Source organism: Ambystoma mexicanum, chromosome 9 (genome assembly GCF_040938575.1).
Source record: "Ambystoma mexicanum isolate Mex_15411 chromosome 9, UKY_AmexF1_1, whole genome shotgun sequence".
Classification (NCBI taxonomy): Eukaryota; Metazoa; Chordata; class Amphibia; order Caudata; family Ambystomatidae; genus Ambystoma; species Ambystoma mexicanum.
Window position 1 is genome coordinate 1,048,525,142 of NC_090931.1, and position 16,060 is coordinate 1,048,541,201.

Here is a 16,060-nt window from a genome sequence, read left to right on the forward strand (position 1 = left end):
TGCATCATATGTTATTTGAAAATCTGCATAATAAATTTGTTTAGCACAACAAAAATATCTAGGGTCCACCAAAATGACTACGTTAACATGACTCATTGAGTTTACAAGAATATGGATAATATTAATGAAGCTTAAATTGTTAATTCATCGATGTAAGACTCCCACAACTTTTTGTTGCTTACCAATAGACTAATAGACAATTAATGAAGATACACGAGAAACATTACCGCAATGGGGGTGACAACCTGCTTATATTGTAATAGGCGCCCAAAGGGAGGACGATTTACTGTAATTGGAGACAGTCATCATTGTCTCTAAGGACCTCAGCAAGACTGTTTGCTTCGTGGATTAGAAATCATGTCCACAATTTCGAGCGGAGCTAATACAAGAAACCCCTGACTAAGATCAAATCTCAATACAACTATTGTCAAAATGAAGATTTGGCCATTGTTAATATTCACGATTAAGATGTTTTGAAAATTCTTAAGGGAGAGTGGTGCAGAAAATACGTGCAAGCTAGATTGACCCAATTTGTCAAACAATTTGGAATCTATAAAACAATATATCATGCTTTTAACGTAATCCGAAATAAAAAATGAGGAGCAATCCCAAATATGACTACATACAACATGGAGATTGCCCACATTATTTTTACGCAAGGAGATGTGATAACCCACGACAATATGGCACCCAGAATAGAGCAACAGTCCAAGTTCTAACTGGAGATAGTCCAGTTTTCATCCTCATGGAATTTAATCACGGGATGACTTATAAACAGTAAGCAAGATGGCACTCTGACAGAATGCCCAAATCAGAAGTGGTCCAGAAGGAGGACTTCTCCGTGAAGACTCACAGGCGAGGAGGTCAACACATAGACATAGGTGCATTCTTTAGGGAGTGACTACGGTGGATGTTTTCATTCATGGATGTTTTTAAATTCAAAGGGGATATCCTCTTGATCTGTGGTATCACACACCGATTGGCTCACTTGATAATATGAAAAATTACCTGTATTAATGACAGCGGTATTTACGAAAAGGAAAAACTCTGCTATGATAAGATTCCAATTACAAGTTCTGTGAATCAAATAATCAATCTTAACATATTCACATGTCTCTTAAATATTCTCATTTTAAACAATCATTAGGGGTTGATATATATATCTTAAATCAATAATACAAATATTCCAATACAGATGTTAACACCATTCTGAAAACAGAATATCTGTGCACACATGATATTCCAGCACAAGAGGTAACTCATAGGTGATCAGATAACAGTTATTTTTGAAAACAGAGTATGCTTTGCACCTAAACATTCATATTCAATTAAGACTCCTCATAGGACCATGGCTTACGAAGGGAGAAGTTAAGGGGATAGTTAATGAATTAAGAGGCATTCTAAATCAATAACCTTGATAGACACAACATGCTGCAGAATTATTTTTCTTAATGGTTATTCCCAATGGACTACCAGCATTATTCTTTGGGCATTGTTTGGAGTATTATCATAGTGATAACTAATGATAACCAATTCCATATACTCATGTACTAACTGATTTTTATGTTTTATGTTTTATTGTGTTTGTTATCTCTCCTTTCCCCCTTTACCCTTATTTGTTCCTATCCAATATTATTTTCGCGTTCCTAACTCATGCATGAAATGTATCTCTAAATCATTTCTCTTTTATACTATTACTTTTATTTGAGTTTTTCATTTATTTGGGTTCAACTTATTCTGGATTGATTTGTCTACATCCATATACTCCAATGCATGTGATATGTATTTTCATATGAATGTTACCACTTGTCAGCTGTACGGTGTACCAATGACCAGAATATACTCATTATAATATGTGTAAGCATCATTGGCAGTATATTTTGAGAGAAGAGCCTTGAGGAAGAGTTTTGCTCGAAACAGGTGCAGGATTGTTTGACACAATTTGTGCAACAATCCGAAATTTGCACAGTAATACATCATGCTTTCAAAAATGTAGAAATATACCAATGAGTGTTATTCGCACAAAATTATAGGAAAGGCTCTTTCAGAAACCAAGAAGGCTCTTCGATTTATTAAAAAAGTATTCTATTTGTATAGTTTTTATTTTCAAAAATATTTGTCAATGTTACACACTCATTTATGGTTACAGACAGGCCTTCTAATATACACAATGGGCCTCATTACGAGTCCGGCGGTAACCGTGCCTGAAATTTGGCAGGTTACCGCCGGACTCGATTCCTGGAATTACCGGGGCATTACGACCCCGGTGACCTGGGAATTCCAGAGGCAGAATTCGGTAAATCCCCATTCCCATTGAATCCAATAGGACTCAATGGGAATGGGGAAGTGGAAACACCGGCACCATCTCATGATGGTGCCGTTGTTTCCACGTCCGCCTGCAGGCGGGTGGTGTTAAACCCGCCAGGTCAGACCTGGCGGGAATGACATCTCCCACCTGCTGAACTCGAGATCACCCAGTGTGGAAACAACGGTGGCGGCGGGTTTAATGCCACTGTTACTTCGATACCGGGTGACTAGTAATGAGGCCGTATGAATCAAAATAATATTGCTGTTTATGAGGCAAAATGAGAAAAGTACATGAGCAGCAATCATTGACAAGCTCTGTTGTTTAATTGATGTATGTCGACCACTTCTAAATTGAAGCTCATATTGCCTGTCTAGACATTTTGTAAGGCACCTGAAAGGCAAAGGGCGAGTAGGACCAAATCAAAGTGGCAATTAGGTAAGCAGATACTTACTGTAATGTCTGCGTGTATCTCAATTCCCTGACATTGTGCCTGCTTGTAGGGAAGGAGATCTAAAATGGTGGCACAAAGCTAATCTGCACCCACAGATTTGCATAATGATGTTCAACCCTAAATGAAAATATTCTTTTTAGTTGTTTACTCCCGAGGACCACACCATAAGAGCATGATGATCCATGCCATAAAAGGCATATATTTTCAGCTTTCAGTGTTGTTAAGTCCTGGTTTTAACTAAAAGACAATGGAACAAACAGTTCCACCAGTCTTTAAAGGCCTTGTGAAGTCTTCAAAGCCAGCGCCTCTAACCAGCATTTGATGAGGTTTCTCATGCTATGACAATTGCAACTTGAGAAAGGTAATCAGATAGATGTGACAACATTGTGCCTTGCTTCTGCCTTGATAAAATGCCTGTTTTCACATGGATCACCTTTTTTCAACAAAACAGGCGCTCAGAGGCCTAGTAAATAATGTGAAAATATTGCTTAATGTGGCCTGAGACCATGGTCCACCGAGGAACCTTATGCCCCATAACCAAAATACAGAAAGAGCCATGAAGATCCATCATGTGTGCAGTGCACCATCATACCATGAAATGGCGCATGGAGATGCTTTTGCATGTCTGGACTGTATTCATCCTTGGAAGCAAATTTGATAATGTACTCTCCTTGGCCCTTTCCAAAACTGGTGAGCTCATCTTGGAGTTTCTATGTGACTAGGTCACACTTTCCTCGCTTGTCCTGCAGAAAATCACCTAAGTGTTAATATAAAGGTTACCAACAGTCCCTAACTCAGGCTGGCCTATCTCTATTAACACTGTTAAACTTGTTCCCATTTCCCATGGATGTGCATAGTTCTGCTTAAACCCCAGTTATAATAGTTGCCACAAATAAATACATGAATCTTCCATAAAAGTTGGATCCATTGGTCCAAATGTATTTCTTTATTTTCTTTATTTTCTTGTAATGAGCTAAAAAAAAAAACAGCACACAAGAAGAACTAAGAGAGTCCATAAGAAAAGACATCATTCTATCGTAATTCTGTTGTTATCCCTTTTCTTAGCTGAATACGTTATTAGATTACTTTTCATTTGGACATTAAGGGGCCAACTCATAAGGAAGGTGTTATGCTGATCTTTGGCTTACCCATGACAAACTCCTGGAGAGAGAGAATTAATTGACAACGAAGGTGCTATGAGAAACTCTTGATTTACCTCTGACTTATTCAGAGTCAGTTAGGAGTAAATCAGTGGTTATTCATTGAACCTTCTTTGTGAACCAGTCTCTATGTGTTAAACGTAAGCACTTACATTGGTTATACCTGCTATCCCGAGCATCTCTGGCAGAACGTAATTCTTTGGGCTCACATAACAGTATTACAGTTGACCTATTTTGCTCTGCCCCTGAAAGATTTCTTCCTTTAGTCATGTAATATTACCATGTGCCTGTTGTTCTGCACCTACAAAATCGCTATTATGTTGAATTACAGTACATTTGTGTGCTGTGCTATGCAAGTGGAAATATGGCAAACATGGCAAATGAGCCTGCGCCTGCATTACCAACATATGCCTCCATCCATATAAGCCTCTGCATTGCTGTTCACAGGCTAAAATGTACCTTAGTGTTGTTCTGTAAAAGCATGTTTAAGCTGCCACCAAATTCTGCTTCTTGGGAAGAATTCAGGGGTTGATTGTGTGTATATCAATTACAAACAACGACCAATCAGTCCCTGCACTCTCAGCTGTCCCTGACTTTCCCGCACTGTTAAGGTACTGTCTGTGTCAATAATCCTTTCAACTACCTCCTTTTGACCAGCCACAAATGTGCATACTTTGTGAAAAATGTATACCAAATGACATTTATATGTTAAAACAATTCATCAATGACACAATCCCTGTTGGACCAAGGCTCAGTAGCAGAGTCAATCTCTTGCAGAAACACAGATCTTAAATGTATTTCAATCAGGTAGGTGTCTGCAAGCAGAAGCATTGTACATTGAAGGCCTTTTCTATCTTGTGTATATGTGGTGGCCGGCCTGCAGTGTATTGTTTATTAAATAATAATGATCAACACGATTATATATGTGGTGTGTAAATATATATATATATATATATATATATATATATATATATATATATATATATATATATATAGAGAGAGACAGAGAGAAAGAGAGAGACAGAGAGAGAGAGAGAGAGATAGAGAAAGAGAGAGAGAGAGAGAGAGAGAGAGAGAGAGAGAGAGAGAGAGAGAGAGAGAGAGAGAGAGAAGAGAGAGAGAATAAGGAAGCAGTATGCAGGGGCAATACCAGGGGGGTATCATGGGGAACTCCAATAAAAAGAAAAGGATATTATAGAACCATGTGTGGCAATAGAATAATACAAATTAAAATGAACATGAATAGTAATAGCTGTTCCTGGCATAACATACGCCGTTCTAGCATATCTTAAAGGTCAATATCGGTCGGTATTTCATAGGGTCACTTCTTAAATATCAGAATTACCACTGATCGCTTTCAGGAAAGGGGCATAGGTCCCTGTGACTTATTGATGGTCATTGAAAAGGCTAAATGTATCAGATGGAATGAAAGGATACACAGTATAAGCACAACATCTAAGTTCCATCAATCACCTGGGCCTCTATGATGTATCATTTTAGATGCGTAAATGTCAACCTTTTTCCATTGCAGAGTCCCTGTGATGGCATAAGATTGGCATAAGATTGTGTAGTAGCACAATTACAGCACCTACTGTAGTTTTAGCTTGTGAGGAGGCATTCGTCCTACAGCATTTTTGCTCTTTAGAGACTGAAATGTTGAGCTGATGAGTGACTGTTCATTGACATGGGAACTAATGTGCCCTTTGTGTAAAGAGAACTGGGGATGGAAAGAAGTAACTTCCGAATGTTTGCGATAGTGGAAGGTGAAGGTGACCGCGTAGAAACGTGCTCATTCTGTTTGTTGAAATGGTAGCTGTTGTTGAAGTGGGTGCACTTTGCGTTTTGGACAGCAGAGGGCAACCTAAAACTGAGAAATTGCATCAGCTGAGTATGGAAACATACCTAAGTGTTTTATATATATATATATATATATGTTATGATGGTTATCATCCATAGTGTTATTGTTATCCTTATTGTTGTTAATGCATTTACTATTTGTAATAGTATCATCATTAATAGCCTTTCTAAACATGTATTAGTCTCGCACTACATTTATGTGCCGTGAAATGACAAAGCTCAGCTAATCTCAAATTCACGGCTTCTAAAAAAGTGATTTTTTGTTTTGCTTTGTGTAAAAGTATTCATTGATGTGAACCACAGTTTCATTGGACAAAACCATCTGAGAATTAAAAAGTGCACATGTGTTGGAAATGTGCCTTTAAATTAAGCAAATCAGAAAAAGATAATTACTGTGAATCTATATTTTGTACACACTAGGATTTAATTACTAATAATTAATACATAGTACTTTTTTATTGCTTAGAAAAAATAATTTAAACCTTTTTGGTGGACAGCTGGACTCTTTATTCTTTGGATTCTCTGAGGTTATTAGCAGAGTCTTCCAGACAGAGGTTTTGGCCATTTCATCAGAAATGTTTATTACAGATGGATCATCTCTAGGTAAGAATGAACACACAAGGCACACAATGAATAGTAGGGTCAAATGTCAGCATTTGCAAACTGCACACACGGGAACAGTATAGGGAACACAATCACTGCTGAAGAAAACAGAACACAGTGCATGTTAACATATTTCAAAGTCAACGGAATTTCAAGCATTTGCGATGACATAAAAAATGTTGACTTTATCTCCCAAATAAAGTAATATATATAACAGTAGTTCCGGTGTCCTACAAGCCTTCATATGCAAGCCTGGCTTCAACACACATGTTGAATTTCCATGCAGAATGTTGCAAAACAAGGTCACTCCAGGGAGTTAAAGAGGAGTTGTAATTGATGTTATTACAACGTGAGATTATTGTGCATGGTCCCAGTTGTAAATGTCATTCATTTGCAAGCAACCAATTCAGGAACAGGAAGGAAGGATAATCCTCTGCCCCTTGCCATGATTTCAGTGCCTGAGCTACTCTGGTGCAAGGGCTGAGGGGGTTGATCTCTTAGCAAGGGAACAGAAGATTCTTCTATGAGGACCCCCTAGGTCTTCTGCTTGGACCAGAAAGTCTTTACTCCCTTGTCACTACCCCAGCCACCCACGCTCCCTCTTCCGTGACAGGCACCTTACCCACAGACTTTCTGTCCACCAGAGAATCTGTCTGTTGTTAAGTGAAATTGACTGGGAAGGAAAGGCAGAGAGAGTGGCTGACAAAATCAAGGGAAAGAAGCGCATTATGAGCCTTAAAATCTCACACGTGCAAAGTGGGCTTAAAGCCAGACCACAGACTGAAACCAGGAATCACAGCCTGTTGCTTATTTAATGTTAACAAAGAGGGGATTATAATACCAATTTTGTGACGTGGTGACAGCATTCATAATGCACTGAAATGCCCCATCACAGCAGTGCAAATCAGTGCAGAACTGTGGACAGGTGCACTATGTAAACATAGGCGCATTGTACATCTGTATTAAGTCTTGTGGAGAAAAGGGCATCACATTCATGGTGAAAAAGGAATCAAGATTTAGAGCACATAGTCTTCATATAGGTGGCTCATAGTCTTCACAATCACACATCCCATTTTGAGGTTTCATGGAATAATTATTTTATAAAATGTTATTTACCTCTTGAATAATTTCTAATTGAATGTTCTTGTTTCACTACTAGGTGTACATTTTGTTTGGGGCTGTTTGCATTTTTTCTTGTATTATTATATTTGCACATTGCCTATTGGGGGGCTTGTTCCACAAACCTTAACTGCGTATTTCTAAATTCTCTCATGATGTAGTAAAGGGTGATGGGTTTGATGAAGCTATGTTTCAAAAAGACATTTTTAAGCAAACATATCCCTTAAAAGTATCGTTATGGAGTAATTTTAACATGGTAGGCATGTTGAATATATGATACAATACATGTGTTCACATTCACTCTTTTACAACTAGAGAACATCCTATTTTCAATTTCTTTTGCATTGACATTTCGGGTAATCTGGATATGTGTTTGCCACGGTTGTAGTTCTGTCTGTTGTGCTTCGATTACTGCAATAAACACATTTAATTGTGATACAACAAACTCCTTCTTACCTGCAATGCCCTTCCAGTGGTAAGTGCACTATTGCTTCATCTTCCATTGCTAGAATGCTTTGTTCATCCTAACAAGAGAGTATATAGTTATACAACCTGCATTTTAATCATTACAGACATATTTTAGTGCATAGCAGTATGATTTATTAAAACAACAATATTTTAAAATATGAAAGTAACATCACTAACGGGAAGAATTCTGCTAAGAATAGATTTTCTTTCAAGAACTTGAACAGTCAGATACATGTATTGAACTTCCAAACGAGTTTTCACAATATTACTTACGTTGCATTTACATATGAAGCTGCACATGGTTAAATTAGCAAATCCGAGTGGTTGATGACCTGCGATGCAGGACCGAGATTTGTTCATGGTAGTGCTGGATTTGTTGTGCACAAGCCATTACTTTGTGTTAATTCAACCATGTTTTACTTTTTGGTATGGATCGACTATATATTAAACATGTTTGAATCATAAAGAAAAAATATGCAATAAACCTGACTATTATACACATGTACTTTTATAATGCAGTTTAAAAAGTAGGCTGTCACTGACACGCAGAGTGTCAAACAATATTTCTAAAACTATTCCAACCACACAATTGGAGATGGGTGTTACATGTTTCAATTATTCTCCTGCATCATCTCCTTGTCACTATGCATGCTTCTTCCATTTATCGTGTACTTGTATGAAATGTGTTACTTGTTATGCTGGCTGAAGAAGTGACATTAACAATATCAGAAGGTCCAACACAAAATAAAACAAATACAAATCCTGCTACCACCATGATCATGCAAAGCTTTACTTATGTCTTCATATGCAGTATTTTTTGCAGCACAATCTAGTGCTGTTGAAAACCAGACACATATATATTTTTTTTATTTTGCGTTTTTAAAGCGCTCACACAGCCCGTGGGCATTGAGTCGCTGTTACAGGAATTGTTCATTTATTTTAGTTGCGTAATTGTATTTTTTTTTGTCTTAGTTGCTTATTTTAAACACCCAGAGGTTTCTAAGCGCGGACCTGGGGATCGAACCTGTGTTGCTTCGTGTCGTCTTTGCTTCCAAGGCGCGCACGTTGCCGCTAAGCTATCCTCCCGGGATACATACATAGCAAGGTGTGGAATACAAACTAGCTTTGGTCATTTTATGTTGGAAGAGGGATTTTAGGAGGGATTTATTATGCACAATGTGTGCACATTTACATGATAACGAGAACGTATTGTGATGACCCTAAACTGGACAAGGTGATAGAGCAAGCAGTATTTGTGAATGGTGGAAGACTCCTCCCACAGGCTGCGCACATGGCTGCCTGGACCCAGGTGCAGGTGGGAGGGTGTGAGCAGTGGTGCTGAGGATTCTTGAACCCCTTAAATTCTCCCTCACTGCAGTTCTGCGATTACATGGGACTATGAGCACCTTCACCACCGGCCCATTACTCGACTGTTAGATCAAAAGGGGCTTTCCACACTGGATTGCGGACAAAGGGCTATGTTGCCATACTGTTGACTATCTCCCCTGGTCCTATGCTTAATCCTTGAACTCCCCATAGTATGCAGCAGTGCTCTTCTAAATAGTCGGCCTGCCTCAATCCTACATAACGTCAATCATTTCAAAATACTTTATAATCTCTCTATATCATGACCGTTTAGGTACTTGTACTAGTCATTGTATATAGAGGCGCAGGGAACCAGATGGAAACATTAATGAAGGCATATGAAGGTGGTGTACGACGCATTGTGTTGTGAGCCTTCTGTGTCTGCAGCACGCTTTGGGAAGCTGCGGAGTCCCGTTACAGTTACTGCAGAGGAGGAGCTGATACTACAAATCATCAGTCCCAGCGCAGAGCATGTGTGGTGTGTGATGCAGTATGTTGTGAGTGTTGAAGTGCATGGAGTTCTGGAGTAGGACTGAAATCCTGACTGAGTTGCCGGTCAAGCTAATCTTCAACCACACCACAAGCATTGCAGTGAGTAGCGCCTACCTTATTGAGCTTGTGAAACTTGCTTCCTTAGTTGGGACTATCCCCTTAAGACTCCTGTTATTCACTGTCTGAAACTGTCGTGCTGAATAACAAGGCACATCCCTCACTGCTGTTGCACGTCGTTTGTTAAACGAAAGTTTGGAATCAGTGTTACAACTAACTGGTGGACAGGCACACACATTGGATAATGCCTGTCTACAGGACAGCTGTCTTCAATGGTCTATATGTACGATCTCAGGAGTGGTGGCCAATTGGAATCTCGACCTTCCCATCCCATTACAGACAAAGAGATGCTGACGGCAATGAGCTTACCATTGCCCACCTCCCTGGGTGAACTCATGTCGGCGTCTGAGCAACAACAACTTGGAAATGTAATTCTAAGGAGAACGGACGATCAGAAAGCGCAGCAGTTTAATCTGATCACTTCCTTTTATTTGCCACCACAGAAACACAGTATTGATCCCGCCACAACACAGAAAATAATCCAAGAACAGGGGGTTAAATTGTCCCACTCGATGGGCAATAGATATGTGGACACGGCTGAGCTATTGGCGCAGTTGCAGTATAAGTGTCCAAGCCCACTACCAGCAAACAGGCATAGAATAGACTTAAGGCCGGATCATACTCCAATGGACCTGAATCTGACGCCTAATTTACTGGGACGAAATGGTCATATGAATTCTGGGTCAGATTTTTTTTTCATCTTCGCCGGCACCTTCGCCTATACCTCTGCTTCCAAGGTGGATTTCGGCTATAATGTGCAAAATGGAGGACGATCCAAAAGAGACTCGAGATGATGGGCTTACTGAAACCAATGCATTCTGATCTCTCTTTATGAAGAACTGTCATGTGACACTAAGGCTAACACAGTGCTGTGGGAGTCACTATTATTCAAGTTTGACAATATAAATCAACATGTGGCAGCCAAGGAGTTTCTCTTCACTAAAATGGGGATCACGGAATCTAAAAAAGCAGACTCTGACAGTTGCCAAAACACCTTGAGGGGCCATAAAGAAATCGAAGATAACGTTGCACCTCGTCCTATAACAGGGAATACAATCAAGGCCTCTGCTGACCAACATGAAACCTGTAACTTCGTACATCGGCAAGACAACGAGCAAAAACCGGCCCCTACATAGTATGGGAGTGATACTCCCCATGAAAGTAAAATGAGCACTCTCTCATTATCTTCCACCGGAATGGATAGTACCACGGTGGGGTAGCCTTAATTGTGGAGGTGCCTATGGTTCCTAAGAATGTGCCGAGGGCACTTGTGAACCAAACACAGAGGTGTAAATGTGCAGTGGGGGACCAAAAGAGAAAACCAAAAAACTGCACTCAACAGAGGTTTGAAAAGCAGACTAGCCCAAAGTGTCTTAAATATTATTTTTTTCTAAGGCAGAAGTCAGCATTAATTAAATTAGCCCCCATTGCGACAAGTGTAACATCTACAACTTTTGTCATGAAAAAGTATTTTGCTCAAGTTTTCTCGGCCGTCTCTGGGGCTAAACTGTCATACTGAATGACAACAGAACACAACAAAATATGTCCCTGGTTGAAGTTACAAATCTTAAATCCACCTCTCTGCCAGTCATATCTCAGAAGGGGAAACATAAGCGGGAAGGGGCGGTCCCCCCTTTAGTTACTTCATTAAAGAGCAATCATAAAAGTTGAAATACATCAGTGCAATCATTAGAAAGTTACCCTCCATGGCCATTACCACAGGCAATTCAACACCTGGTGCAGCAATGTTCGGTGTCTGGGTCGAATATATTTACTGTTGCGGAAGGTCCTCCAACATTGCCCCTAAGTAGAGGATCCCGGCATCCCACAGTGTATTCTCACTTTCTGGTGGGTCCAAGGGGACTCTACGTACCAAAACCACAGAAAAAACTCCAGAAGGAGCAACCTTCAACTAAGCCGCTGACCATTATGATTCAAAGAGTGATCCCGGATACCTCTACTATTATTTTAAATTGCATAGATTTTTATATTTTGCATTTTTAAAGCGCTCACACAGCCCGTGGGCATCAAGGCGCTGATGAACATTTTGTTGCTTTCACGAGAGATTCCTACTTTACTGAATGTTAGCTCTAAAGACTTGGACAGAAATCTATTAATTGAATGTAGATGTACAGACTGAGCACTACTTTACTTGAACTCGACAATTCTGTACGACATCGTCTTGAACATGCGTGATAACATACGGAAACTGGGCTTCAACCTCCTTCCATTAATTGTTAGAGCCCTTCCGGGCGGGGTAGAGGAGGGACTCAAGAGCACACACAAACATTCAAAATCAGTAAGCAGGAGTGGGGGGGGGATGGGTGATGTGGAGAAGCAGGTGCTGAGGTTAAAAAAGAAAATCCTGGAATCAGAGGAAAGCCGGGATTGGTCCTGGCTGCTGGGTAAAGCGGCATGCTAGATCGCCCACTATCACTGTATTACCTTAAGTAATGACGAAGAGAAACCAGGTGACTTATCTGCCATCCAGGAATCCTGACTCAAGTTCTTCCAATCATTTGATGGTTTTGGTGTACTGGTACAGGCATCCCGGCAAGGCGTGCAAAGCTAGCCATTTGGGGCCCTTTTGGCCGTGGTCCAGGTCACCCCGTGGATAACAATAGTAGAAAAAATTGATATCTCCTTTGGTATCGTGGCCATTCACATACTAATGCAGAGCGCGAAGCCCATAAATGTCCTGATAATTAATGTATTTTGGCCTCTCAGCATATACCCCTTGGGTGAAGAACTAGAGTGAACAGCAATATGAATTGCTGACTGGACTGGGAATTACCCAGGGGGGCAAGTACTGGTATTGGGTGACCTAAATTCGGACTGCATGCAGGACTTGGCTCTGAGTTCGAAAATGGGATGGGCAGAGAGTGGAACTTTCGTAAAGTGGTAAATGGGAAAAGTGGAGGGAGTGCCTGAGTAGGCTGGGACTTCAGTCCCTGAATGGTTCAGTGTGTGATGACAAGCCGCCTCAGCCAACGTGGTCGAGTGGACAATACAGTTCCACTATCATCTACATTTTTGCTGATTGTGGGATCCATGAGAAATGCCTTAGACTTGAAATTATGAAGACAGAATTAAGCAACCATTCCCTTTTAGTGGCACTCTTTGGCATATTTGAAGGGTGTTTTCAAATTGGTGATTACTATGGAGGCCGAAGAGCAATTCATTTAAATAATGGGGGCAAATGAATAGCATGGTCCCCGGCCTTGGCTCATCAGGAGAAGACATCAATGCATAGTTATCTTGTTTCGATCTCTAGGGAGTGGTAGACGCACACCTTCTCGGTGGACAACTTTGAAAGAATAATCATGGATCTTATTGAATCTACTGCCTGGAAGAAGGGAGCCCACGGCATACCCTAAGGACCCACTGTCATGCATAAAATAAGGACTTAGTCCTACAGAAAAGAACTTTGTGAGCCCAGATTAGAGGAATACAAAACAAACAATTCCTGACCCACTCAGAGAAAGGTGAGCACATAAGAAGATCACGGCAACACTATACACATTTGCTTAGGGCATCTTGAGTGTATAAGCTGCAACAAGATGCAGAACTTATGTTATCATCCCTATGTAAAAAGAATGCTCAGGCAATATGGACTCATACAAAGAGTGCGGAAGACCAGGAAATCGTTAGATTGGTGAACACAGTCTCGGAAGTAGACTGGGTCACCCATTTTAAAACCTTGTTTGCCCCGCCACAGATACTCACTAATGACATCCCCCCTACTTTCCATGTAGGTAATGGTCTACTTTCCGTTGAGGATGGACTGGAAGAAATCCTGCCAGTGATAAAATCTGTCAGCACCTCGTGGGCCCCTGGCCCTAATAGACTATATAATTTACTATTCGAGTCTGATCCTGAAATTTGGTCGGGAGTGCTCTCGACTCTGTTAATTCACATTGTGTCGATGGCCAAATGTCCTTCTACATGGGCTCAGTCCCATGTAATGCCTATATATAGGAAGGGTGTTCATTCGGACCCGTGCAATTACTAGCCCATCACAATCCTGGATGCTGATACTAAAGTCTTTGCCATCATCTAGTGGTGTGGGCCAGTGATTACGGGCATATTTAAAAGTGGCAGACCGTATTTAAGAAGAACATGGGCACAGAGTTTAATGGGTTCATGATGAAATGCATTCAGCACTCAGCCTGGGCCAGGGGAGTGCTCCTGTTTATTTAGCATGTGTGGATCTCTCTGCAGCATTTGATGCTGTAGAGAACAATCTACTATGTTGTAAATTGGAGGACTGGGATATTCCGGCTGGACTATTGAGGTTGATAGTGGGGCTTTATGACCATTCAACCATTCAAGTTTCGCTTAATCAACAAGGGTTGCTATCTCAACATACATCAACCTCTAGAGGGGTAAGCCAGGGGTGCATATTAGCCCCCTGCCTTTCCAATCTCTATGTGGTGGATGTGGGTGACTACTTACAAGCCAGGGCCTTGTTGATGCCGAAGCTTCACAATGTACAACCGCTTTGGTTAGCATTCTCGGACGATTTTTTAATCTTCGATAAGAGCCCTATAGACCTACAACATCTTCTGGAAGGTTTTTCCAGTTGTGTAGTAAGTCACTGTCTAGCGATTAATACTAGAAAAACTGAAGTGATACAACTTTTAATAAAAGAAAGAAAGTACTTTTTAAATGGTATATTGGAAACTAGCAGGTACAAACAACTGACTGTCTCTCCTCTATCTAGGCTTCTTTATTTCTTATTGAAAGTGTAAAAGTAACAGTTAGCACTGGCTTAGAACTAAAGTTTTGAATTTGGCAATCCAACCTTCCAGAGTTGATGCAAAATATGGTACATTTTCTCTTATCATGGCCACTCGATACTATGAAGGGAAATGTGCACCAAAGATCATGTAGGACATTGAAGTATACAACATTTCCATCGTCAGCTATTTACCAGCCTTAGAAGCCTTGACTGGAGAACAGTCCCTTGCATGCCTGGCTCTATCCCACACACGGTATTGTGTTACGAATTAGGCCAGATAACCCTGAAAGCCAGGGCTTAATGGCAATATCTTTCCTTTTTATAGGAAAATACTGGCTCCTTGTAGACATTCCTTATATGAGGATTCAGAGTTCACCTGTTTGGGAAACAACATGTCGACACTTAGGGAACTTGCAGCCTTGTGTACTGATTTGATGCTCAAATGTGGAAGTGATGTGGAGGAATTGATTAACAACGCATGTAGAGTGAAACAAGCTCTTTTTGATTGGGACTGGGTTAACATAGTGGAGGAATTCCATCGTTATCCCTTGATGCGACTAATTGAGGGGTGATCATAAAAACGAGCAACATTGGCCCCTTTCCTGTCAATATATCCTGATAAAGTTGAACGTCAACTCTTTTTGCGATTTTGCTGGAACATAATCCATACTAAAGAGATCCTACTGCGCTATGGACAGGTTGACGAGCACTTGCTGTGTCGATTCTGTAATGACCCAGAGCAACGGGAAACAACAGAACATCTTTTGTTACACAGTTCTGGGGGGACAGGACTATGATGAAATGTCCGTAAGAAGCATGTCCCGAAATGTATTAACAGCACTTTTGAAAGTATGTGGAAAATATGTTTATCTGGATCAACCACTGCGATTGTTATTGTTGTAAACATGTTTAGAGAATTGAATATGGACCGTTTGATTTACCTTTTATGATTAGTTGAAAATTCAGATAGTTTTATTCAGTTTTATGATAGTTAAGGTTTTCTTATACATCTCATTTCTTCTTTTTTTTCTTTCTCTTTTTCTTTTTTTGTCACAATGCTTACTTTGTTGCTAAAGATCAATTGTATTTTTTTTGTTTTCTTCTTTGCTCATTTGTAGATACACTATGCTTTTTACATCTCTTTACAAAAAGTTGAATTGTAATCTAACCGTGTGCAAATAAATGTAAAACCAATAAAAAAGGAAGGCATAGGCAAGATGGGCCTGCACAAGCTCAATCTTTCAGGAATTTAGGAATTGGGAGTTTGGTCTCGATTGAGAAGGTGAAAGAGCTCATGAAGGGGTTGATAATTGGGAAATCCCAGAGAGGGGGTAGACGGGCTCCTGCAGACATGTACATACACTTGCAGGAGCAGCTAA

The 16,060-nt window shown here is 40.3% G+C and overlaps 1 protein-coding gene across 8 annotated transcripts in view; it reads right to left on the minus strand.

The window, feature by feature from the left end:
* The window catches only part of SLC4A10 (solute carrier family 4 member 10), a 1,479,043-nt gene that overhangs the window by 6,281 nt on the left and 1,456,702 nt on the right, over nt 1–16,060 (minus strand). For 6 of the 8 annotated variants that reach the window (XM_069616332.1, XM_069616329.1, XM_069616328.1 and 3 more), the window contains exons 23-24: nt 7,955–8,022; nt 6,259–6,375 (exon numbers count right to left, since the gene is read on the minus strand). In XM_069616332.1, coding sequence (XP_069472433.1) covers nt 6,259–6,375; nt 7,955–8,022 — 185 coding nt within the window. The remainder of the gene's footprint in view (nt 1–6,258; nt 6,376–7,954; nt 8,023–16,060) is intronic. The other 2 variants (XM_069616333.1, XM_069616335.1) reach the window with 1 other exon arrangement.